The sequence below is a fragment of the Pipistrellus hanaki genome (assembly GCF_964339955.1).
Source record: "Pipistrellus hanaki genome assembly, chromosome: 2".
In the NCBI taxonomy this organism is placed as follows: domain Eukaryota; kingdom Metazoa; phylum Chordata; class Mammalia; order Chiroptera; family Vespertilionidae; genus Pipistrellus; species Pipistrellus hanaki.
Window position 1 is genome coordinate 178,762,454 of NC_140504.1, and position 25,922 is coordinate 178,788,375.

Below are 25,922 nucleotides of genomic sequence, written 5' to 3' on the forward strand. Positions count from 1 at the left end.
CCCTCATTTTTCAGCTTGCTTCTATATGGAAAGCCAATGTGGTCATACCTTGTTTGTCTCTTTTTTTTTTTTCTAGATCACAGCCCTGAACTATCTTGTTCAATATCTAAAAACAGTTGTTTCATATATTTTCTCTGTTTTTCTAGCTTCTCATGGTGGGAGGGCAAGTACTATGGCAATTTCTTCCTTAAGGGCAGAAGTGGCGGGGGGGGGGGGGGGGGGGGCGGCCAAGAGGTTTCAAAGTACATTTTTCAAAATATAAAATAGTAGCTTGCAGAAAGCTACAATTTATTTTCATCTGTCTGGACCTCTTCAGTGTTAAACATGACAGAATTATTCTGAGAAGAAAGATGAAAAATTGATATAAAGGTAGCAGTAGTTACTGAACAATATTTTGATTTCAACAAAGTCTATACACTCAGCTGTTACTAAGATTCATACCATTGGTTACTTTGTGGGAAGATGAATGAGGAAATGAGGGGTATTTCTGTAGCTCTTGGTAACTTTGGTGTTTTGTTTTGTTTTTTTCATAGTTGCTATTCATTATTTAAAAAATATTTTAAAATTGATTTTTAGAGAGGAAAGGAGAGGGAGAGAGGGATAGAAACATCAGTGATGAGAGAGAATCATTGATCAGCTGACTCCTGCATGCCCCATTCTGGGGATCAAATCCATAACCTAGGCATGTACCCTGACCAGTCATGTACCTATGACTCTTGTTTCATAGGTTGATGCTTAACCACCGAGCCATGCCAGTTGAGCTATTTCTTCATTTTCTTAAGGAAGTTCTGTCTTTTTATGGCCTTTCAAAACACTTGCCTTGTTTAGTGTTAGGGTGGTGCTAATGTATCTCTCTGGTCTTGTAAAGAACAATGGCAAGTTGGCTTTCCTAGCACTTGCTTAACTCAGTGATCCAGAAGCCTGCTTTTATTCTCTCAGTAGCCCAGTGTCGACATTTAGTCTCTAAACATTTAGTAGGTGTTTTCTGGGAGTTAGGTTGGCTTTGGATAATTACCAGTTTGTTGCTTTAGCTAATCATAGCCCTTTTTCAGTTAGTGTACATGGAGACATATGATTATCCATCTCTTTAATATTTTTATTCTTTTGCATATTTTCTATATTACTTCTAAAATATAGGGGGGGCAATGTTAAAATATGTACACAGATAATAATTTAATAAAAATATTTTTTAAAATAAAATAAAATATACTTTATGTTTTAATCACAGGGCCAGGGCTAGAGTGAAGAAAGAGGTACATAGGACATAAAATTTAAGGAGACACTCACTCTCAAGGGCTGGGTAAGCCAACTTTGCACTTGAATGATTCTGAGAATAAGCGCCTCCTTAAATTTTGGGCAACAGGCACTTCTCTTGCCTTGTCCTGGTTCTGGCCCTCTATCACCTGACCACAGTTGGTTATAGAGACCTATATAACAGTACCTTAAAATGAACCCTGTATAACAACTTTCATTTAGAGAATGCTCTGACTTTACTTCATCTAAGAATACAGGAGTGAAAATCAATGCTATGCCTTAAGTAATTCAGCAGCCCAAAAGTTCTTCCATAAGCAGCATTAGCCAGAATTTTGGACCATTTATCTAGGTTAACCACATAGTTTGTCATGATTAAAATTTTGTTAAGCTTGACTACTGGTCTTGCTGATACCATGATATGCAAAACCACCTGACTCTGGCAAACAATTGGTTAGAACATGATAAACCTGTAACCTGCAAAAGGTCCAGCATCTGTTTGTATCACTGCCAGTTCAGTGGGGGACATATTCCAGCTTGTTTAGCTATCTGCTCTTCTGGTCTCTTAGTCTTCACACTATTCCTGAGAAACATCTTGGTACGCATGTGTGGGCCCCCTCCCACCCCTTTCCTACATACACCGCCACCAGAATAGCTCTTTTGATTTTTTTTTCTTTCTGTTTTACAAACTGGATGTAATTCTCTGTACAAGGTCTATTTGGAAGGGAATTATTTAGAGAGGAACCAGCAATGAATGTGGAGCAGTACTCTACAAGCTAAAATATCCTGAGCCCCAAACACTCTTCTTTTGCATCTTCTGTTCCTCTTACTAGATAGCTTTCCCACTCTCTTAAAAACCAGTTTTCACAATAGCCTCAAATGTTGGTGTTCAGGATTCTTTACAGAGTAGTAGTCTGTTTTTATTTCATCTTTAAATATTTTCATTCTTTGTTTTTAGATGCCAGTGAGAGCAGGTGCAAGCAGGTGAAGACACAATTTGGAGTTGGCTTGAGATCTGGGGGAGAAAACTACCTCCGGCTTCTTGAAGGAACCCCCTCTCTCCAGGCATGTTGGGCTGCCTGCTGCCAGGACTCTGCATGTCATGCCCTTTGGTGGTTAGAAGGGATGTGCATTCAGGCAGACTGCAACAGTCCCCAGAGCTGCCGGACTTTTAGGACAGACTCTTCCAATTCCATGCTGGTGTTTTTTAAGAAATTCCAAGCTGCAGATGACTTGAGCTTTCTACCTGAAGATGTTGCACCTCATATTCTGGGGCTAGGTTGGACCAGGGCATCTCAGAGGAGGCAGAGCCTTCCCAGAGCTCCACTCCGACCTGCTGTATCTTCCAGTGACCAGCAGAACTTAATCAGGAGGCTTCAGAAGCGAGAGAGTCCCAGTAAAGAAGTTACACCTATAGTGACACAGCATTCTGAAGTGAATGACTCCAAGGCACTAGGTGATCTGAAAACCAATGGCTCCGAAGAGGTAAGCATATTATGAATAAGGAGCAGAGAATCTGTTAAGTCTGTTTTTATATTTGGCAAACATAGGTAATGAGGCTGTGCTTGTCGCCAGTGCTCCTAGGCTGAGGAGTGTATGTATAAAGCTGCTTAGTGTCATCTTTGTGGGTGCTTCCCACATGAACAAGGGTAATTTGACCTTAGAGATATTCACTTAATGCAAGTCTGACATTGTTTTGATAAAAGCAGAAAGTTGCTCATTATCTAGTCTAAACTGGTTGTTAGCTGCAGGTAAGTGCCATTGTGTGGATGTTAGTCTCCACCAACAATTCTACAGTGATTTCTGCCAGATTGCAAAGCACTTGATTGATGTGGTTGCAGTCAAGTTCTCCTCCTCCTTTTCCCCTATCTCCTGCCTGTAAACATATTCCTTATGAGGTCATTTCTATTCCAGTCTGAAGTAACCAGGGCTGGTAGTGCAGATTAAGACCTGACCCGCTGGGCAAGGGAACTGGATGTGGCCGTTAGCCAAGAGGTTTCTACAGTGAATTCTCACAAGCTTTGTATGCCAAAGGAGATACCACCAGTAGAGTTTATTTTGCTTATTATGTTTCTTCACTGTTGATCTTCCTGAGAAATTATTAAAAGGAATGACTCATTCCATGCTCAGTCTCCCTTGATTCCTGTGACTTATTTTTGTATTTGTTTTGTCCTTGTTGTTTCTATCAAGTTGAAGCCAGAGTGGGGAGGCAGTACTGCATGCATGGCACTGTGTGCTGATCATTTTGCCATGTCATTTTATTGAATTTTCATAGCAATATTTCCAAATAGGTGTTACTAACCCTTTTCAAACTTTGTCAGTTGAGGAAACTGAGGCCTAAAGTTAAATAGTTTGATCATGCAGCTAATGGATAGCAAACCTAGAATTGGAAGCCAGATTTAATATTAAGAAAAGAACTTTCAGTCCAGTATTAGAGATTATAGACTTAGGCTTAATATGCCCATAAACATTTATAGACACCTATTATCAAGGTCAGGCACTTTTCTAAGCACTGGAGATACATTGATAAACAAGACATGATCTGTTCCCTTAGGAAGTTTACAGTCTAGTGGAGACTCAGACATGAAAATAGATATTTAAAATAGTATATAATTATTGCATTAGTAGAGTTATATGCACAATACAATAGGATCACAAAAGAGGAAGTGATCCACTTGAGCAGGGAGGTGGTGTGTACGTTCAGGGAACACTTTATAGAGATGCTTAACTTAATTTCTCAAGGGCTTTCACTAAGGGATTAAAGATATTATAAGTATTCTGGACAGATGCACCGTGTATGCAAGGCTCAGTCTATCAGCAAATATTTATTGCACATTTACTAGAACAGGGTACTGTACTAAGCTAGGCACTAGGAATATTATAGTAAATAAGATAAACATGATTCCTGCCCGAATAGAGCTTACATTTATAATAATTAGATAATTATAAGTTTGATGCAGGTTTTGAAAGGATAAATGCAGATTCTTTAAGAGCATCTAGTAGGGACCTAATCAAAACTTTCCTACTTTAAGAAAGGAAAGTTTAATCTGAAGTAGAAGTAGGAGCTAGGGAAAGAAAGAAGCCAAGGGTATTTCAGGCAGAGGGGATAACAATTTCAGAGTTTGTCACATGGCAAGATCAAGAAGTTGAGAGACACTGGTCTTGTTTGTCAAACAGAGCAAGAGAGCTTGTGGTGCAAGAAAAGACTTGAGAGGTGTGCAGAGCCTTAAGGCCTTCTTAAAATATTAGTCTTTATTTAAGGAGGGAATGGCATGATCAGATAGGTTTCTGTGTGATGAATAGACTTGAGAAGGGCAAGAATGTACATGGAGCACTCAAATAGGAGGCTCTTCAAGCAAGGGAACCATTGAACAAAAAATGGAGGTTGAATTGACAGGAAAGGGGATAAAAAATAATCCCTCAGAGCTATGGTCCTCAAACTTTAGCGTGCATCAGAATCACCTGAAGGCTTGTTAAACATTGCTGGGCCCCAACTTGAGAGTTTGTGATTTAGTAGTTCTAGAGCGAGGCCTGAGAATTTGCATTTGTAAAATGTTGGAGAATGCTGAAACTACTGGTCTGAGAACCATATTTAGGAACCATTACCTTCTAGGACAGGGGGGTTAGAATCCAGAGAATGGAACACAAGATTAGTGTTAAGCAGAAGAGACATCCCCTTCATTGTGGTAGGAAGAAATGCATGGATATAAGGGCAGCTAAGGTGGATTTTGAGGTTTGGTAGAGAACATTGTGGTAATTTTAATCTTGTTCCCATTTTTTTTCAGAAGTGGGATATTTACTGAGAGCAGAAGCAAAGATAGCTGGAGTGGGGATAAGTGGGTAGGGGCAGGAATATCAGAAGTTTAGAGAGAGCAGTAAAGGTCTAAAATAGCTATTGTGAAGCATAGGAGATGGCAGAATAGGTAAGGAAATAGAAAGATTGCTGGGCAGCATTGAAGAAGGAGACCATGAATTTATAAGAGTGGTACTGATAGTTTGATTCATCCAAGATTGGAACTTTGCCAGTCTTGTATAAAAGGAAACTGGGGCATGAAATTGAGGTTATTATTAAGAGAGTGGATGAAAGAGAGAATGTAAGAAGATAGGAAAAGAAGCAAAGATAGAGGCTGACAGAGAGATGATAGAAGAGATATACCTGATATTCATAGGTTTTGCCGATAGAAAGCAGACATATGGGACACATGTAAATGTGAGTCCTGCAAGGATAGAAGATAATAGTCATGGATATTTGAAGGAGAAGTGCCTACAGGATCTAGGGTGTAGTTATGGAAGAAGGTTGCTGGGGTAGAGTGGAGAAGCAATTTATTGACGACTGGGAGCTCAAAAGAACATACTAAATGACTATTCATGTAGACATTGAAATAGACTTTACCATGATGATGATAATAGCAATAGCTAGTGTTTACTGAGTGAGCATGTAATATGTGCCAGATACCATTCTGCACCCTTTACATGTATTAACTCTTTTAATCCATACAACAAATCCTATGAAGTAGTATTATCTCTAATTTATAAATGAGGAAGCTCAAGGAAAGAAAGGTTAAGAATCATGGCTGCCCTAGCTGGTTTGGCTCAGTTAATAGAGCGTCAGCCTGCGGACTGAAGAGTCCCAGGTTAGATTCCGGTCAAGGGCATGTACCTTGGTAGCGGGCACATCCCCAGTAGGGAGTGTGCAGGAGGAAGCTGATCAATGTTTCTCTCTCAACCCTATCCCTTCCTCTCTGTAAAAATATCAATAAAATATATTAAGAAAAAAAAAAGAAAAGAAATAAAAAGCACGGCCAAGGCAGCATAGCTAATATATGGTAGTATGAAGACTTGAATCCAGATGAAACCGGTTTGGCTCAATGGATAGAGTGTCAGCTTGGGGACTGAAAAGTCCCGATTTCGATTCCGGTCAAGGGCATGTACCTTGGTTGCGGGCATATCCTCAGTAGGGAGTGTGCAAGAGGCAGCTGATCGATAACTCTCTCTCATCGATGTTTCTAACTATCTCTCTCCCTCTCTGTACAAAATCAATAAAATATATATAAAAAAAAAAAAAAAAAAAAAGACTTGAATCCAGGTATTCTGCTTCTTTCCAGAGTCTGTTCTAAGTAGGCAAAGACTTGGGGTGAAGAGGAATTTTGAGAGCCAGACTCCAAAGCCATCAGTAATGTAGGAGGAGTAACTAGTATGTTGGGAGATGACAGCTATGATGAGAGTTGAAGTGTAATGCAGCCAAAATGGTAGAAGAGAGAGGGTTTTACAAAGAAGATAGAAGAGTAATTGTTTGCAAAGAGAATTGGGAATTATATGGTCAATAACATAGCAACCCACCTTCAATCCTAAAGAATGGGAGAATAAGTAGCCATCACACATGGAAACAGTATCCTCATGGCAGGGCAGGTTTACGGTTAAGAATAGGTGGTCACTAGTTTATGGGCACTTGACCTGTGTGGTTATACAAATCTCCACTCTTAGAAAGGCCCTGTTTTTGGTTTAAAGCTCTACTGTTGTTGTCGTCTTAAAATTTTTAATAATTTTAATAGATTTTGAACAAAGGATCCTGCATTTTCATTTTGCACCAGATCCTGAAAATTATGTAGCCTGTCCTGCAGGAGGTATAGGAAACAAAACATGAAACGACTGAGCATACAAGTGACTTATTAATCATGGAGTAGTAATTCCAAGACAATTCAATGGAATATTTGGGTGAAAGAAAAGGAGGTTGGGTCTCACAGGAGAGGAAGTATGGATGATTATAGGGATAACAGTTTAGTATGGTAAATGTGTAACAGCTGGGTTTTCCTAGAAAACAAAAACAAGCCCTGAATTATAGACGTTGTCAATTTCATAGTGTAAATACTATCACCATAACCAATTTCAAGCTACCAACATGAACTCACTGAACACAGAGTTAGGAGAGATGGATACAGTCAGCACACTACAGGATAATTGTGATCAATAAAATTAGAAGTGTGCTGGGGCTGTCCGGCAGACCATGAACGATGGATGAATGAGTACTCTAACACAAGCTTTTGTGAAAGAAGGGCTAAGGCACTTATTGACTATCGTTAACTAGTAGTCCCATTCGCCTGCCTCCGTAGGTTTTTATTGTCATAACCTGTAGATACAAGTAGTAGGGTAAGTATCCTTAAGAAAGTATATGCTTCTACAAGGTCCGGTTTTTAAAGACTAAACATAGAGATTCTAGCAAAAAAAATTCTGGGAATCGGACTTGTTTGGAAAAGTCAAGGTAGGGCTGCCGCCTTCAGCAAGGTCCCCTCAGAGGCCCCGACCTTTCAGAGATTTCTCCTTACACACACTCCAACCACGTCCCATGCTTCCCCACAGAAGTAGACTAATAAAATGAAAATATGGTAGATTTAGACCTGATAAACTCATGGAAGATGGTGAAAGCTCAAACTCAGTCCTTACAGACTTCATCTGTATGCCTGAGGAAGATCCTGTATTTTTCTTCTTGTTTCACCAGCTGTGGGCAGTGGTAATAAATTGCTGCCAGTAAATAGGATTTCAAGTTTAATGGTCTAACATGGAGAATAGATGTGGGGGGAAGAATATTGAATTTGAATTATTAGCCCCAAAGGTGGGAGTGAGCCTTTGTGCATAGAGGCCAGCATAGAATTTGGCATCTTTTGAGAACTGCAAGCATTGCTAAAAAATGGGGCCAAGTGAAGTCTTCAGATCCAGACAAGTTATGTTTGACCTTACATACTATGCATAGGAAGGCCATGGATAGCTTTGGAAGGGTGGTGAGGTCACCTTCCTTGTACATGCAGAATGGTTAACTGGTAGGCATTTCTTTTAGGAGAGAACTTAGTGTTCAAACTTCTGTTTATCCACTCGGGAATGGAAGAGAAATGTTTACACGGCAGATCTTCTCCTTCTAATTAGGGATGACTGGCTAGCAGCACTAGTTTCTAGTTTGTACTGTTTTCACTAAGGTAGGTCAAGCAACTCTGCATCCAAAATGGGAAGAAATTGTTCTTGTCTTGCCTGAAATGTCTGCAGAGCTCTAGAGGCCTTGTGTTGTCAGGAGCATTTTTCATTATTTTTGGAAATATACATATATTGTATTCAAGAGCAGGTATTGTGGATCTTTTGCAATTCCCAAAGTAGAAAGGAATATCACCAATTTATTTCCCTCTCTCAATTTAAAGAAGGAGAAGCTGATAATGCTTGTTTTAATTGCCGCATTGGCTCTATGCCATGATCCTCTGAATTGCTAGCAAGAGGAGCCTGCAGGTTTGTTGATTTGGTGCTGGAACATTTGCAGCATAAGCATTTCAGTTTCTGGCAACTAATTGCTGCCTTTGTGAAAGAAGAAAGGAGCAATCTCTTTGAGCCCAGGAAATGCAGATCCTATTAGGTTATCCCTACACATAAGGTTTGACTTTAGGAGACTGAGATCCTCCTCTCTCTACCATCCATCTCCCTGTTTCCAGTCAATAATCACAGCATTTCAACCCTTACAAGCCAGGGGCTTTCTGAGGAACCAATGACTGAGTGGGTAAATGAGCCAAGCCCTTGGACACCTCTCTGCTGCCTTTTTTTTTTTCACCGAGGAAAACTCTTGTCCAGGGAGTTTTACCAGGAGATAGAGGTGTTGAGTGTGGGCGGTGACACCAAAGAGCCTCTTATATCCAAGGACAGAAGCCCCAGCAGTTCTCTTTCTTCCCTTCCTCTCTGCTTTTGTTTTGTTTTGGTTTGTTTGTTGTTTTTTTGTGTGTTTTTTTTCTGGTTGCTTTCTTTTTTTTCTTTCTTTTTTTTTTAATCTTTCCTTTTATCCTTGGGGTTTGTAAAATTTTTGCAAAGGGTTCATTTATTATTCTGACCGTTATTTCCTGACAGATTTGGGATCTCTCAGGACCTAGTATTTCCCAAATTCTCATCCTTAGTTATCTGAGCAGGAGACACCAAAAATTTTTAAGCCCTATGCCCCCCCTCAGTTCTTTGCCTGTATAATTTGTATGGGTTTCTAACCTCTGAGTGACTTATGCTTTTCCAATACTGTCTTTGTGCATATATTCAACTAAACACTCCCTCATTCCCACCTCCCCACCCTTCTAATCTTACATGAGTGGCTTATTGGATGAAGAGAAAACCTGGGCAGCTCATTTCCTTGTGTGGGGATGTGCAGAAATTCCTACTATTGTACGTTTTCCTTTTTCTGAAGTATTAGTGCCTGAACTATAATGCCCTTTATTTTTTCTCACAACAGTTGTTTACTTTCTCTCTTAGTATTCTGATTCTTTAATCTGCTTATCTGATTTTACTATGTGAAATGAATTTGACATGTTTTTGTTGGCTACTTTGTAAGTTAATTAATAAGGCAAGAGTTGATTTTAGTGTGAATTTATTAACAGATCCTTGCTAATTGGCCAAACTTGAGCCACAGTAAAAAAGTCTCAAAAGCTGCTAAGACTTAGTTAACAAAACATCCCTCCCCACTTCTCTTTCCTGTGATGGTCTTAGTTTCTCCAGGGAGATTTGAGAAGACATAACTTTCAGCAAACTACTACAAACTTAAACCCTGCCGTATTCACCAGCCTCATCTTTAGTTGCTAAGAATTGGCTTGGGTTATGTCTTTCATTCCCCACTGGCTTTGCTAGTGTAGGAAGACACTATCTTTCATCTAGTAGGATTTTTGTCTGTGACAATGGTAGTTTTTATTTTAATACAGTTGTGTCTCAAATCAAAATGTTTTAAAAGCTGAATGTTTGCAAATTATCCTATATAATAAAAGCCTAATATGCAAATTCTTTGACCGGGAGTTCGACCACTCCCTGTGATGTGCACTGACCACCAGGGGATGGCGTGGAATATGGCAAGCGTCTGTGACACGATGCTGGCAGTGGAAGTGCTGCCGGCCCCGTTGACAGCGGGACTGTGGCAGGATAGTGGAGAAGGTAAGCAGGCGGTGCCAGACCAAGGCAGGTACAAGTGGGAGCCAGACCCACAGATAGCAACCAGTGGCAGCAATGGGGGGTAGGGCCACTGCCCAGCTCCCAGGAGCTGAAGGAACCAGGCATGGGCTTGGCCCCGGTAGATTGCCTTGCAGGCAGGATGGGGAAGCAGGTGAGGGGGTTGGCACCAAGCCATGGTGGGGTGCCAGGCAGGGCTGCGCAAGGCTGGGGGTGCAAGCTTGGGGCTGTGAGCCTAAGGGCATGAACTGGGGCCCCGATCCCCACAGGCCACCCCGAAAGACTCCACCCAGGCACAAATTCATGCACCAGGCCTCTGTAGTTCTTTAATATTAAGTAAACACCACGGTAGCATGTATCTTACCAAGGAGGATCTCTACCTGGACTGTGAAGTTATGACCCAGGTAAGTATCAGCATCCTGTGTGTACCCTGAAGTCTACCACTGAAAACAGAATAGCTCATGATGGAGGTTTTTGTTTTTCAGTGATCTTGAATTATGATATTAATCATAAACAGTGGGGCTGGCTTGCTTGATTTGGAGAGGGTAGCTCCAGGCTAAGGGTGAGGAGAAAGGGGAAAGGAACAAAAGGGAAAAAGAAGAGAAATGAGAGATGGAGAAAGGGAACATGAATAAAAACCTTTCATCCTGAATAAAGCTTCTTAGAAGAAGAAATAGATGTACACCTGGGGCATTATTATATGACTTAGAGTTTGTTCAGAATTGGGTTAGTTTTTATGGTTTCTGTCAAATGCCAGAAAAAAATTGCCTTAAGAAAATTTCATCCAAGTGTCCCAATCCTATATCATCCCCTAAAATGTCACTATTATTTCAGAGTTTCTGAAGTAAAATAATTTGCTTCATATCTCCTTTTCCTGTTTCTTTAAAAATCATAATCCTATATAATAAAAGGCTAATATGCAAATACACTAAATGGTAGAACAACCAAACAAATGGTCGCTAAGATGTGCACTGACCACTAGGGGACATGTGAGGAACATGGTGGGTATTGGCTGTAGCAGGAGGGTGGAGCAGTTGAGTGGGGCGCCAGACCAAGGCACTAGTCACTGTCATCAGGGCAAACCTCTGGTGGTTACTGAAAATTCTTTGCTCCTGCGCACTGCACACTTTGGTCCCACCCAGTATTTGTCCCTGCTGCTGGCAACAGCCCCGTTCACACCCACAGCTGGCGCCAGAGCCACCACTCACACCCGCTGCCCATGCCTGGTGCCGGTTCTGATTACTCAGCACCATCAGTGTGTGCAGGCAGTGACTGCTGGCCCTGATCACCCTGAGGGCTTCTCCACCTCCCCCTGCTCCTGAGGGGCAATTGGGGCAGCAGCCATTGCTCACACCAGCTGATAGCACCAGCCCCGTTCACACCACTGTTGACATTGCACCAGCAGCATGTGGGAGCAGGAGTGGCGGGAGTGGGGCCATGGGGGAAGGGGCTGGGCGGGGCCACGGAGGATGGGCTGAGACCCACTCCTGTGCCTACCATAGCCTTCTGGCCCACAATTCCTTTCAAGGTGCACGAATTCATGCACTGCGCCCCAAGTAAATAATAAAGCTTTTTCTATAAAAATAAACCTGTCTGCCTTAAAAATATTTATACTTTTCTTCTACTTCTAGGAATCTATTCTAAAGCAGTAATTTCTAAATAAAGCAATGATGAGATGCTGTTCATTTAATAAAAAAGTAGAAGCTGACTAGAAAGTGTACATTGTGCAGCCATTAAAAATGTATAGCAGGTTGTAGGAATGGCTTTTATGTTACTCTCTTCTTTCTTTATATATATATTTAGAGGCCCAGTGCACAAAATTCATGCACAGGTAGGTCCCAAGTGGCTGCCAGCTGCTGGCTGGGGCTTCCCTTGCCTGGCTGTCAGTAGGGGCCTTCCTTTGTTCTGCGCCACCCCGTGGTGCTCAGCACACATTATAGCAAGCAATCGAACTCCCAGTTGGTCAAACTCCCTAGGGGACACTTTGCATAATAGGCATATATATATTGATTTCAGAGAGGAAGGGAAAGAAGAGGGAGAGAAAGACCCAAACATCAATGATGAGAGAGAATTCCCACATGCCGTCTATTGGGGATTGAGCCCGCAACCTGGGCATGTGCCCTTGACAGGAATCGAACACGGGACCTTTCAGTCTGCAAGCCAACACTGTATCCACTGAGCCAAACTGGCTAGGGCTCTCTTCTACTTTCACTACAGCTGTACTTGATTGTTTGCTCTTCTGTGGACATCATACTTTTTAAAAAGTTTTATTAAAGTATAATAGACATATAACCAGCTCATGTTTGTAGTATATAATTTGATTAACTTTTATATATGTATATATCCATAAAACCATACCACAAAAAAAGATATTCATTACCCCAAAAGTTTTTTCTTGTCCCTTTGTAATCTGTCCGTATCCCTAGACAACCACTGATATGCTTTAGATTATTATAGATTTTCTAGAATTTAAAAATAAATGGAATTATACATTATGTACTCTTTTAAAATATATATATTTTATTGATTTTTTACAGAGAGAAGGGAGAGGGATAGAGAGTTAGAAACATCAATCAGCTGCCTCCTGCACACCCCTTATTGGGGATGTGCCCGCAACCAAGGTACATGCCCTTGACTGGAATCAAACCTGAGACCTTTCGGTCTGCAGGCCAATGTTCCACTGAGCCAAACCAGTTAGGGCTGTACTCTTCTTTTTAATATAATAGCATTATTGAGGATCATATTATAAGTGTATATTTACTATTTTAAGAACTGCCAAACTCTTTTCCAAACAGTTGTACCATTTTAATCCCATTAGTAATATATGAAAGTTCCATTTGCTCTACATTCTCACCGCCACTTGGTATGGTAAGTCTTTTTCATTTTAGTCATTGTAATAGATGTATTATATAATAAGATCACATTGTGGTTTTAATTTGCATTTCCTTAATGACTGATGATGTTGAATATCTTTTCATGTGCTTATTTACTGTCCATATTTTTTGGATAAAGTGTTTGTTCATATTTCCCCTGACTTTAAAAAAATTGGGTCATTTTCTTACATATATCTTAGGCATATAAGTCATTTATCAGATACGTGATTTAAAAATATTCTCTCTCAGTCTGTCTTGTCTTTTCATTCTCTTAGCAGGATCTTTCAAAGAGCATATATAAATTTTGTTGATGTCCAGTTTATCAGTTTTTTAATAGATCATGCTTTTGCTATTGTATCTAAGAAAGATTTTCTCTTAAGTTTTCTTCTAAAAGTTTTATAGAGGGAGAAACCAAGATGGCAGCAAAAGTAAACACCTAAACTGCTGCCTCGTACAACAATTTCAAAACTACAACTAAAAGACAAAATGTCTATTACCCAGAACCACGGGAAAGCTGGCTGAGTGGAAGTTCTACAACTAAGAAGGAAAGAGGAAAGAGCACAAGTGCTGAAAAGCTGAGGTACGGAGATATGCGAATCGGGCTGGTGCTGGGCGTGCTTTTTTTCAACCCGAAGGGAAACAAGCTCCCGATCACTCTGAAATCCAGTTTCTGGGGAGATGCCGGGGACTCAGATGCCTACGGGGAGAAGCTGGACTGTCGGTCATCGGGTCGGAAAGTGAGGGTGACTATTTTGCAGAGGCGCACCCAGCAATCATTGTTTATTGCGCAGGAACTTGGAAATGTGAAAAGGCAGAGAAGGCTGATTGGTAGCCATTGTTGTTTGCCATGCCCCAGCCTAGTGACGCCCTGAGACCCTGCCCCGCACAATCTACAAACACACCCAAGCTCTGAGCAGGCTTTTGCATATAAATGGCCTGCCCAGTGGCAGCTTAAGCAAATTAACTACAGCTCCAGTCAGACAGCTACAAAACCTCCAAATCTCAAGCAAAGAGAAAACTGTAGTTCTTGCTGTAGCTCCTGCAGGGTGGCCTCAGACAGTAGCTTATCGCCACCCCATTGGGGATCCAGAAACTAGTGTATCTAATGGTCTGTGAGAGACGACACCAGATTTCAACTACTCTCATAAGGGACACATTTAAGAGGCATAGTACTCAGTGAGCACCAAAGCCCCTCTGGAACAAGTCCTGCCCCATAAACGTGTCTCCAGCACCTCAATTCTTCCGTTATAGACACAGTGGGTCTTCACAGCCGATTGGCCTGGAGGTCAATTCCTCCCAGTGACACCAACAAAAAACAAGACTTAACTACATCAAGGCTGTACACACAGTCCACAAAGGGGTGCACCAAGAGTGTCCACCTCAGGTAACTGGGAGGCTGACCCACTGAACCATATAGGACACCTTAGCACACAAAGCCACCCTACCAACTCAGGGAAGCAGCGAAAATGAGGAGACAAGGAAACAGATCACAAACGAAAAAAATGGAGAACAAGCGACTGGATATAAAGTTCAAAACCACAGTTATAAGGTTTTTCAAGAATTTCCTAGAAAAGGCTGATAAGTTTAACGAGACCCTCGAGGATATGAAAAAGAAATTTAACTAGAAATTAAACATACACTGACTGAAATAAAATATATTATACAGAGACCCAACAGCAGACTAGTAGAACGCAAGAATCAAGTCAAAGATTTGGAATACAAAGAGGCAAAGGACACTCTTCCGGAGAAGCAAGAAGAGAAGATAATCAGAAAGTTGAAGATAGTGTAAGAAGCCTCTGGGACAACTTCAAGCGAACCAACATCAGAAGACAATCATAAACCAAGTCGGTGGGTAGTTCCTAGAAATTGAAAAAGAAAGGAAATCAATTCTCTCCTAAAGCCTCCAGAAAAGAACAATCCTGCCTACCCCTTCATTTTAGCCCAGTGAAATCTGGGTTGGATTTCTGTTCTATAGAATATAAGATGATACATTTGTGTGGTTATTAGTGTTCTAACTGATGCCCCATGAATTATGAAATTTTTATTCTGACTTTTTGGAACAGGTATTATTCCTAGCCCATGTAAACTCTGGTTACTGTGCCCTGTAATCGTTTGGGTATTTTTTTCTCTGGACTTTGTCGTTTTGACAGACGTATGGGATAATCAATACTAAGTTGAATACCTCAGATTTTTAGAGTTCTGTCTCTTTGTAGTTCTCTGCTCTCCCAGACTTCCAGCTACACCTCTTCAACTCAGGAAGACTGCCAGTTTCTCTCTGGATTTCCTCTTCCTGTGCTGTGCCCTAAAAATTTTTTCTACAGTTGTCTGGGGCACTCATAGGACTCGTATTATTTATTTTCATTTCTTTTTAAATTTTATTTATCTTTATTGTTGAATGTATTACAGATGTTCCCTTAGTTTTTACCCCCATTAACCCCCTGTACCCTGCACCCCGCCCCCCCCCAGGCCTTCACCACACTATTGTCTGTGTCCATGGGCTATGATTATGTGCATATAAATTCCCAGGTTAATCGCTCCCCACTATTTTCATTTCTTAGGAATTGCTTTTCTTTGGTTAATGTCAGTTGCTTGACTGCTGTTGTTTAATATATTTTGTCTGGCTTTCGAATTGTTGCAGATGGGATGATAAATCTAATCTCAGTTACTCCATCTTTTTTATTTTTTATTATGATTGAGCCTGCAACCTGGGGATGTGCCCTGACCAGGAGTCAACTGTGATCTGGTTCATAGGTTGATGGTCAACTACTGGGCTGGGCTGTTACTCCATAACAGAATTGACTAGAAGCAGAGTTCTATCATATTTTTGTCTTTTTAAAGTTTATTTTTTATCGAATTCATTGGGGTGATGTTTGTTAATAAAATTATATAGGTTTCAGGTGCATCATACTGTCTTTATTTATTTTTTGGGGAGGGAGGGGTATTCACTTGATAACTACTATTCATTCTTCAAGACTCACCCCAGGCTTTACTTCTTCTAGGAAGCCTTCTTTGATACTCACTTCATATCCTCTCCTAAATGTGCAATAGCCCAAACTTGATTATTGTCTTTTCAATCTGAGAACATGGCCCTTATTGTTCAGATTCAGTCCTTTCAAATATATCCTTGATCTTGTCCCTTTGCATCTTGAGTTATTCTTACATTGTTCTCTCTTTTCATTTAAAATTTTGAAGGATAATCTATAGTTGCTTTTCCTTCTTCATTCACTTGTATTTAATCCTCAGCCCTGTAGAATTTGGTTTCCAAGCTGCTCTTCCTGAGGTCCCTGGTAACTTCACAATTGCCAAGCTTATTATTTTAAGCCCTTATCTGATTGAATCTCCCCGAGTTGTTTTATATAGGTTGCAGTTGTCCCTTTTTTCTTGTTATAACACTTTCCTGTTTTTTTCCTTCTCTCTAGTTATTCCTTTTTAGTCAGTTTTGTAGGTCATTTCATGTGCTCACATCTTAAACATTGGTATTCCCACATATTCTATTTTTTATCCTGTTTCCTTTACTTACGTGTTCTTCTTGGGAAAGCGCATTTATTCACATGGCTTTAGCTACTATCTTTGGGAACTTGATTCCAACTCTGGGATCTCTGTTTGTATTTTCCAGAGGTACTTCAGATTCAGTATGTCTAAAATATCAATATAACCTGCCTATTATTTTCTTAGAGCCAGTCTATCTTAGTTTTTAACACTGCTAAAGTTAGTCCCTCACTCAAGCTAGAAACATGGAAGTCATCTTAAATTCTTTTCATCAAACTGTGCATTTCAGTTTCACAAATATAGAAACTTAATATTTTAAAATCTCCATACCTCAGGGTGAATTTTCAGTAATGATGGCAAAGTAAAGTGGTCTCATGAACCCTCCCACATATAATAATTATAAAATTATATTTAAAGAAACTGGAAATGGTCCAGAAGCAGACAGAAGTTAGAGGAGGAGTTTACTCTTGAAAAACAGTAATTGGGTCCTGCGTCCTCCGTTGTCTGGGCCAGCCGGCTCTGGTGTCTGCTGTCTCCCCCTCGCTCTCCTGCTCTTTCCTGAGTCACCACTACCACCGTGGCCTAGAGTGGTGAAAACGGTGAAAGGGACCAGGTGCCGCTTCCGCAGAGCCCAAGATCATGAAGGTCACTGTGAGGAACCTGAAGGAGAAGGAGGAGTTTGTTGTGCTGGAGGATAGGTGTATCCAGCAGTTCAAGGGAGAAATCTGGAAAGCATTCCAGGGGAATACAATGCTTTATGGTGCATGTACACAGATATTCAGGAACCCATGCTGAGTGCTGCATAAGAACAGTTTGGTGGTAATCCATTTGCTTCCTTAGTGAGCAATCCATCCTCAGGTGAGGGTAGTCAACCTTTTCGTACAGAAAACAGAGATCCATTTTACAATCCATGGGCTCCACAGGCTTCTCAGAGTTCATCAGCTTCCAGTGGCACCACCAGTGCTGTGTGTGTGGGGGAGAACGGGGCACTGGTGGTAGCACTGTGAGCATAGCTGGGCAGAGTTCTGCACCAATTTTGGGGCCTGGAGTAGGAGCTAGTATGTTCAACACACCAGGAATGCAGAGCTTGTTGCAACAAATATTGTAACTGAAAACCCACAACTTATGCAAAACATGTTGTCTGCTCCCTACATGAGAAGCATGATGCAGTCACTAAGCCAGAATCCTGACGGTGCACAGATGATGCTAAATAATCCCCTATTTGCTGGAAATCCTCAACTTCAAAAACAAGTGAGACAACAGCTCCCCAATTTTCCTCCAACAAATGCAGAAACCTGATACATTATCAGCAAAGTCAAACCATAGAGCAGTGGTTCTCAACCTTTCTAATGCTGTGACCCTTTAATACAGTTCTTCATGTTGTGGTGACCCCCAACCATAAAATTATTTTCATTGCTACTTCATAACTAATTTTGCTACTGTTAATGAATCGTAATGTAAATATCTGTGCTTTCCGATGGTCTTAGATGACCCTGCTGTAGAGCCTAAGACCATCGGAAAACACAACGAAAATAATTTTATGGCTGGGGGTCACCACAACACGAGGAACTGTATTAAAGAGTCCCGGCATTAGAAAGGTTGAGAACCACTGCCCTAGAGCATTGCAGGCCTTGTTGCAGATTCAGCAGGGTTTGCAGACATTAGCAACTGAAGCACCGGCCTCATCCCAGGCTTTACTCCTGGCCTGGGGACATTAGGAAACACTGGAGGCTCTTCAGGAACCAATGGCTCTAGCTCTTCCCCTAGAGAAAACCCAAGACTCACAGAAGGAACCATGGAACCTGGACACGAGCAATTTATCCAACAGACGTTACAGGGCCTGCTGCAGTAAATCCTCAGTTACAGCATCCAGAAGTCAGATTTCAGCAATAACTGGAACAACTCGGTGCAATGGGGTTTTTGAACTGTGAAACAAACTTGCAAGCGCTGATAGCAATGGGAGGTGATATCAATGCAGCTATTGAAAGATTACTGGGCTCCCAGCCATCATAGCAGCATTTCTGTATCTTGAAAAAATGTAATTTATTTTTTATAACAGCTTTTAAATCTTTAAAATATCTGCTGTATTTCATTTTGATTTTTGGAACTCTGTGCTGTTATAAGCAAACCCAATATGATGCATTTTAAAGTGGAATACAGTAAGATAATGAGTTTCTCTTTGTGTGTTTTTTTTTCTTTCCTTGTGGAACAATGGGAATCAATGCTTTTTCATTTAAGGCCATTGCATGCCTCAAACACTTCTGCATTTATTGTAAATTGTTTTTTAAACATCACCTTTAGTAGTGGGTGAACAGATTTTTGTCCTGCATCTGTCCAATTTATTTTATTTTTAAACATTAGCCTATGGCCGAATCCGGTTTGGCTCAGTGGTAGAGCGTCGGTCTGCGGACTGAAAGGTCCCAGGTTCGATTCTGGTCAGGGGCATGTACGTTAATTGCGGGCACATCCCCGGTAGGGGGTGTGCAAGAGGCAGCTGGTCGGTGTTTCTCTCTCATTGACGTTTCTAGCTCTCTATCTCTCTCCCTTCCTCTCTGTAAAAAATCAATAAAAATATATTTTAAAAAAATCAAAAAAAAAAAAAAAACAACCAACAATAGCCTATGGTAATAATTTATGTAGAATAAAAGTATTAAAAAAAAGCAAATCATTTGCACTCTATAATTTGTGGTTATAATATTGCTTATTGTGACTTTGGCATGTATTTTTGCAAACAAAATGCTATAAGTTTTATACTACTAACAGCTTTACTTTATTTGTATACAATATATTATGTACATTTGGGAATGCATTTCTAGAAACACTGCAGTAGATTATCTTGAGCAAAACACATAACTAAAAAAGTAAAGATAAGGAAATACTTTCAAGTTAAGTACTTCCTAATTGTATAGAATCTTATCGCATCTTTGATAAACATCTTTCAGCAAAAGTGCCAGTTAGTCAGGTTTGTTGACTATATAGTAGAAAAGCTGATTATGGTTATCTCTTTAAGGACATTTAATTGTACAGACTACATAATGTAACATTGTCTCAACATTCACTGATTAATTGTAAATTATCTTAATTTTTGTGCAGACTGAAGGAGCACTGTAATATAACCCAAAAGTTCATTTGTCTACGACTTTTCAGCTTCTCCCATAGATAGTTTAACAGGTATTACAGTTTGTTTTTGAAATGTTGCTTTCATTGAAAGTGTCTTGATGTTTCAGTTATTTTTAATCGCCATATAAAAATAGATGTATCTTTTGGGTTTATCAAATTTCTCATGCACAGGCAATACACAAATTTAAAATGATTTGTGAGCTACTTGTTTCTGAAATGTTTCGGTAGTTTATTAAGAAATAGGTAAATATTGTGCTTTTCAGGGCCTCGGAGAGGGGAACTTGGAGGTGGGGGAGGAATCTATCCTGGAATGGGCCAGCCTAAAAAATACTGGTACCCAAGGTTCTGTTGGTATTTCTGTGCATATACTGTAGTAAACAGGTATCATTCCAGGGTGATAAACAGCCGTTTTTACAATGTTGAGTACATTTGGCTGTTCTATAGCCTTTTTCTTTCCTCCTCAGAGAAGTTCTGTTTGCCTAACTCTCAAATTGTTGGTGTGGTACATTCCTTTAGGACCAATTAAACATAACTTTAGGTCAGTAATATATTTGGTTGACTCTGGTTCAATATTCTCGTAGGTCATTATAGTCTCATGTACAGGAAATTAAAATGTTCAAGCTACCAAAAATGAGTTCAGACCAATAAAATCAAAGGAAATATGAGTTGAATTGCATTACTTCTGTAAGTTGCTTGCTATTAAAAAGGGTCAACAGCCATTCCCTGTTCTGACACTTTCCCCAGGAGGAAAACTTATATGAAGGTCAAAGTGAAGGCTAGAGGAAGTTGTTCAGGATTACTCATGTGTCTGCTTTCTCTGCCTTTTGCCTGAGTCTTGTTTAAAAACTTGTACTGGCAAATGGTGGTATACAGTGTGGGATAGTGTCATAACTAATTTATGACTATTAATATTAATCACAAAATAACAAATATCTAGCTTTTTAAAAAAATAGTAATTGGAAATGATAAGTATGATGAGTTTGCAGCTTTTTAAGTTTTTCCCCAAAGGCATTTACAAGCCCCCACAGCAGAGGAAAGTGGCAGTGGAAAACCTCAGTCTTACTTTCTTATAGTGGCAAAGATCAGAGTTCAGGGTAGAAAAATTACCTGAAAATGTCAGGGGAGGTACCCTTGAAAGTAAGTAAAACCACAGAAGAGGGTGAAAGCCATAACCTGACTGTAAACACTACTAAAAGCCCTGGGGAAACCTCTAAACGTGGGATGATTCCAGATGGCCTGGTGAAAAAGCAGGCAGACATCAGAGGCAGAATTCTGTCTTTGAAAGACTGAACCTATACCAGATAAGCTCTATGAGTTTGCTGCTTTTTTAACAGTGCATTTCTCAATCATGTGTAGCTCAGATGGCAGAAATCTGAAGTCTTACAAAGATAGATCTATCTTTTGGGTTTATCGAGGTATGAGAAGACAGAGTCTAAGACTGTCTTGTGATCAGCCCATCCAGTTTGCCTCTCATAGAGAGAGGCCTAAGCCATCAGTAGGACATCCCCTGAGAACTTCAGGATTGTGAGAGGGCACAGGCTGGGTTGAGGAGCCCCCCACCCCCGCCCCAGGGCACAAATTTTCGTGCACTTGGGCCTCTAGAATATATATATAAAATGCTGCTCAGTTAGTGTGGCTCAGTGATTGAGCAACAATCCATGAACCAAGAGGTCATGGTTCAACTCATGGAACTTCATGATGAAGGTAGCAGTTCTAGAAAAGCTACTGAGGATGTATGTGACAATTGCTAAAATTGAATGAGCTGATGGATGTGAGCCCCAGGTCCAAGAATCTGTTTAAAATTTGGACTTTTAATGGTGACAAAAAATCCTATTTGTGATTTAAAACACACACACACACACACACACACACACACACACACACACACACACACAAACTGTAGTTTTACCAGTGTGTAGTTGGACATGAAAACATGCAACTCTTCTGCAAGATGGGGTGGGCTTTATTTGGGGCAGAGAGTGAAGACTTGAAGTTTTGTCAATTAAAATTGGCAAACTTTGTTGGGAATAAATGTAGAAAATCCCCAGCTTTGCTAGGCTGAGATTGCAATGCCCATTAGGATGAGTGCCAGAAACTTGCTTTATGGAGAAGATACTGAAAATAAGAGAGCCAGCCTGGCTGGTGTAGCTCAATGGTTGAGCATCGAACCCATGAACCAGGAGGTCCTGGTTCAATTCCTGGTCAGGGCACATGCCTGGGTTTCACACTCGATCCTCTCCCTTCTCTGAAATAAATTAAAAAATATTTTTAAAGAGCGAGAGAGTGAGTCACAGAAGGGCTAAGGTAAGCTCTCTGCATATCACTAGCTGAATGAGAAACTATCTGCATGTTTAAGAGAGCCTGGTAAAAAGTAAAAATGAAGGGAGATTTAAGAATTGGCTGAAATTTTGAATACATGCCTCTAGCAATACACAGATGGATTAGTAGAGGGTGAAGCTTTATGAGCTCCAGGTGTTTGACCTCTGACTGCTAAACTATGCAGATACTTAGAGTGATACGTAGAAACCCAGGCTAAAGTAAAAATAAGAATTAAAAAGAAAACTGAGCAGAGACATCAATGGCACCATACTGTGTGTGTGTGTGTGTGTGTGTGTGTGTGTGTGTGTGTGTGAGAAAGAGAGAGGGGGGGTAGGGGAGGGAGGGAGAGTTTTTTTAGTTTAAGTACAGGGAAGTTACTAAAAATAGCAGCCCTTCAGAAAAATAAAACAGAATCCAGAGTTGCTATAATATGTTATCTAATATTTCCAGTTTTAACCAGGTGTTATAAGACATGCAAAAAAGTATCAGGAAGTATGGCCCATGCTCAGGGGAAAATAATAATCAACATAAATAAATTCAGAGTGGACTCACCTGTTAGATTTAGCAAACACTTCAAAGGAATTTTAAAATATGTTTCAAAATTAAAAGAATCTGTGTTCAAAGTTTTAAGGAAAATGAGATAATTACATAACAAAGAATGATTCTAACCACTTTTTTTTATTTCAAAAATAGGTTTTTTCATTATAAAAATAAGTCATGATTATAGGTAGGAAAGAGCAAGAATTAAAGTAAGTGAAAATCACCCACATACTAAATTGAAAATAATTATTCATACTTTTATATATTTTTTCAGATATTCTAAACATATGTAAATATACACTCCACAATTTAAAAGCATGTTATATTTCTGTTTGCTAATATGTCTACATCTAATGTGAAAAATATTTCTTCCTGGTCGGTATGGCAAGGTAGTTATGTTCCTGGGAAAAGCCCTATTGGGCCCAGGCTGCCGACGCTGTGTCCAATAATTCAGAAGGTTGAATCATATTAGGTGTCTACTGGGAAGGCTAGCCACCTAGAAGACAGAGCTCTTACAAGCATCAAATCCTGTCTCCTCAGCAAGGCACAGGGGATAGGATTATACAGAAAAAGGGGGTAGGGCGAGGCAGATCCGGAGGTCTGTAGGTTCAGCTATTGTCCTTTAGTCATCAAGTGATGAGATGATGTTGATAAGATAATGTCTTGAATCCTGGTGGGTCGGTCTGAATCTGCTTATCGGTTCTGCTTGCTGGATTCATAGCTAAGTCTAACCACTTTTATTCAGCATTGTACTAGAGGTCCTAGCCGATATGATAATGTAAGAAAGTGAAAGAAATACAATTTGGAAATGAAGAAATAAAACTGCCTTTATTCACAGATGAAATAATCATCTACCTAGAAAAATTCTAATGGATGTACATAAAAGCTACTGGAATTAAGTGAATTTGGCAACGATGCAGGAATATAAGATCAATATACAAAAATCAATTGTGTTTATATATTAACAATGCATAATTGGGAATTCAAGTTTTAAAATGTATTATAACATCCAAAAAACATGAAATAGTTTTATAGAAAACTATAAAACATTGCTGAGAGAAAATAAAGAATTAAATAAATGGAGAGAGATATACCATTGTAATGGGTTAAAAATGTTCCTCCCCAAATCATATTTACCTGGAACCTCAGTATATGACTTTATTTGGAACTAGGGTCTTTGCAGGTATAATTTGTTAAGGATCTTGAGATGAAATCATTATGTATTTAGAGTGTGCCCTAAATCCAGTGACTGGCAGAAAAAGGAGAGGGAAATTTGGACCCACAGAGACACAAGAAAGAAGGCCAAGTAAAAATGGAGACAGAGATTGGAATTATGTTGCCAGAAGCTAAAGAATGCTAAGAGCCTCTGGGAGCTGGAAGAGGCACAAAGGGAGATTTCAGAGGGAATATAGCCATGCCAATGCCTTGATTTTGTACTTCTGGCCTGTACAAGTATGAAAGAATAAATTTCTCTTCTTTTAACTCACCAAGTTTGTGATAACTTGTTCTGGCAGCCCTAGGAAACTAATACAATCATGTTCATGGATTGGGACTTAGAATAATTAAAATTATTTGAAATTGAATGATAAAATTGGAAGATTTCAATTATCTAACATTAAGACTTACTATAAAGCTACAGTAATCAAAGCAGTGGTGTTGGTATAAACTAAATCAATGAAACAGAATAGAATTCAGAAATAGACTCACACAAATAAGGTCAGCTGATGTGCCAAGGCAATTCAGTGGGGAAAGAATACATGGTATTGGAATAATTGGATAATGGTAAGGAAAAACATGAACCTGACCCTTACCTCACATCACACATAAAAAAATTAGCTCAAAATGGAACATAGACCTAAATTTAAGAAAACACAGGAGAACATTTTTGTGATCTTGAATGAATGAGTCACTAAAAGCATGAAACAAAAAAGAAAAAATGATAAACTGGAGCTCATCAAGATTAAAAACTTTTGTTATTTAAAAGATGCTATCAAGATATATGAAAAGTCTAGCTACAATCTGGGAAAACATATTTACAAATTAAATGCCTAACAAAGGACTTATTTGTGGAATATATAAAGAGTTCTTTATAACTCAGTTAGAAAACGAATAATATGAATAGATTGTCCAAAGAAGTTATACAGATGTCCAACAAGTACATGAAAAGATGCTCAACATCAATCATTAGAAAAATGCAAATTAAAACCACAGTAGGATGCGACTCTATACCTCAATAATGGCTAACATGAAAAAGACTTCCTGCCCAGCTGAGTGGCTAGGTTGGTGGGGCATTGTCCTGTGAACCAAGGGGTTGCCAGTTTCATTCCCGATCAGGGCATGTGCCTGGGTTATGTATTTGATCCCAGTCAGGGTACATGCAGGGGGCAGCCGACAGGTGTTTCTCTCTCACATTGATGTTTCTCTTTCTTCCTCTTTCTAAGCATGACCTCTGGTGAGGATTACAATTTTAAAAAGACTAAAGACTTCCTACACCAACTTTTGGCAAGGTTGTAGAAAACTGGAATGCTCACAATGGTGGCAGGACTATATAATGATATAAAACTTTGGAAAATTGGCAGTTTTAAAAAAATTTTTATTAAAGGTGCATCTTTCATATGACCAGGCATTCTACTCATAGATATTTTTCCAAGAGAAAATAAAGTATATCGTCACACGAAGACTTGTAGAGGAATATTTATAACAGCTCAATTTGTAGTAGCCAAAAACTGGAATCAAATCCATTGTTCATCTGTTGGTGAATGAATCAGACAGAATGCTACTCAGTGGTCATAGAAAAGAATTATTAATACACATAGCAACATGGGTAAAGAGCAAAATAATTTTGCTGAGTGAAAGAATCCATACTGTGTGCTTCCATTTATATAAAAATCTAGGAAATGCAAACTAATCTATAATGACAGGAAGCTGATCAGTTGTTGGTTGGGGAAGTGGGAGGAAAGAGAAGGGGTTACAAAGGAACATAAGGAATCTTATGGATGTGATGGGTATGTTCATTATCCTATTGTGGTGATGGCCTCATAGGTGTACACACGTCAAAATTTACCTAATTTTAGACTTTAAATATGTTCAGTGTATTGTGTTTGAGTTATACCTTACTAAAGTTGTAAAAAATTGAACAAAGATTTAAACTTAACCAAAGAAAATATATGACTGGCCAATAAACACATGAAAATATGTTCAACCTCATTAGTCATTAGGAAAGTGCAAGAGTGACAAAAAATAAAAAGATGAATACCAAATATCGGTGAAGGTGTAGAGTAACTGTAACTCTCATACATTTTTGAGTGGAAATACAAAATGGTACAGCCACTTTAGAAAGAATTACTGATGTGCACAATCATTGCTGAATCTTTAAAATAT

General features: G+C 39.6%; 1 protein-coding gene and 1 pseudogene across 8 annotated transcripts in view; both read left to right on the forward strand.

Moving 5' to 3' along the window:
* The window catches only part of KIAA0319L (KIAA0319 like), a 99,020-nt gene that overhangs the window by 33,236 nt on the left and 39,862 nt on the right, over positions 1 to 25,922 (forward strand). For all 7 annotated transcript variants that reach the window (XM_084872001.1, XM_084871998.1, XM_084872002.1 and 4 more), the window contains exon 3: positions 2,210 to 2,736. In XM_084872001.1, coding sequence (XP_084728127.1) covers positions 2,210 to 2,736 — 527 coding nt within the window. The remainder of the gene's footprint in view (positions 1 to 2,209; positions 2,737 to 25,922) is intronic.
* Positions 10,554 to 18,841, forward strand: LOC311617465 (ubiquilin-1-like; annotated as a pseudogene). Its single transcript has 2 exons — positions 10,554 to 10,604; positions 17,261 to 18,841. The product of its transcript is annotated as a ubiquilin-1-like (transcript).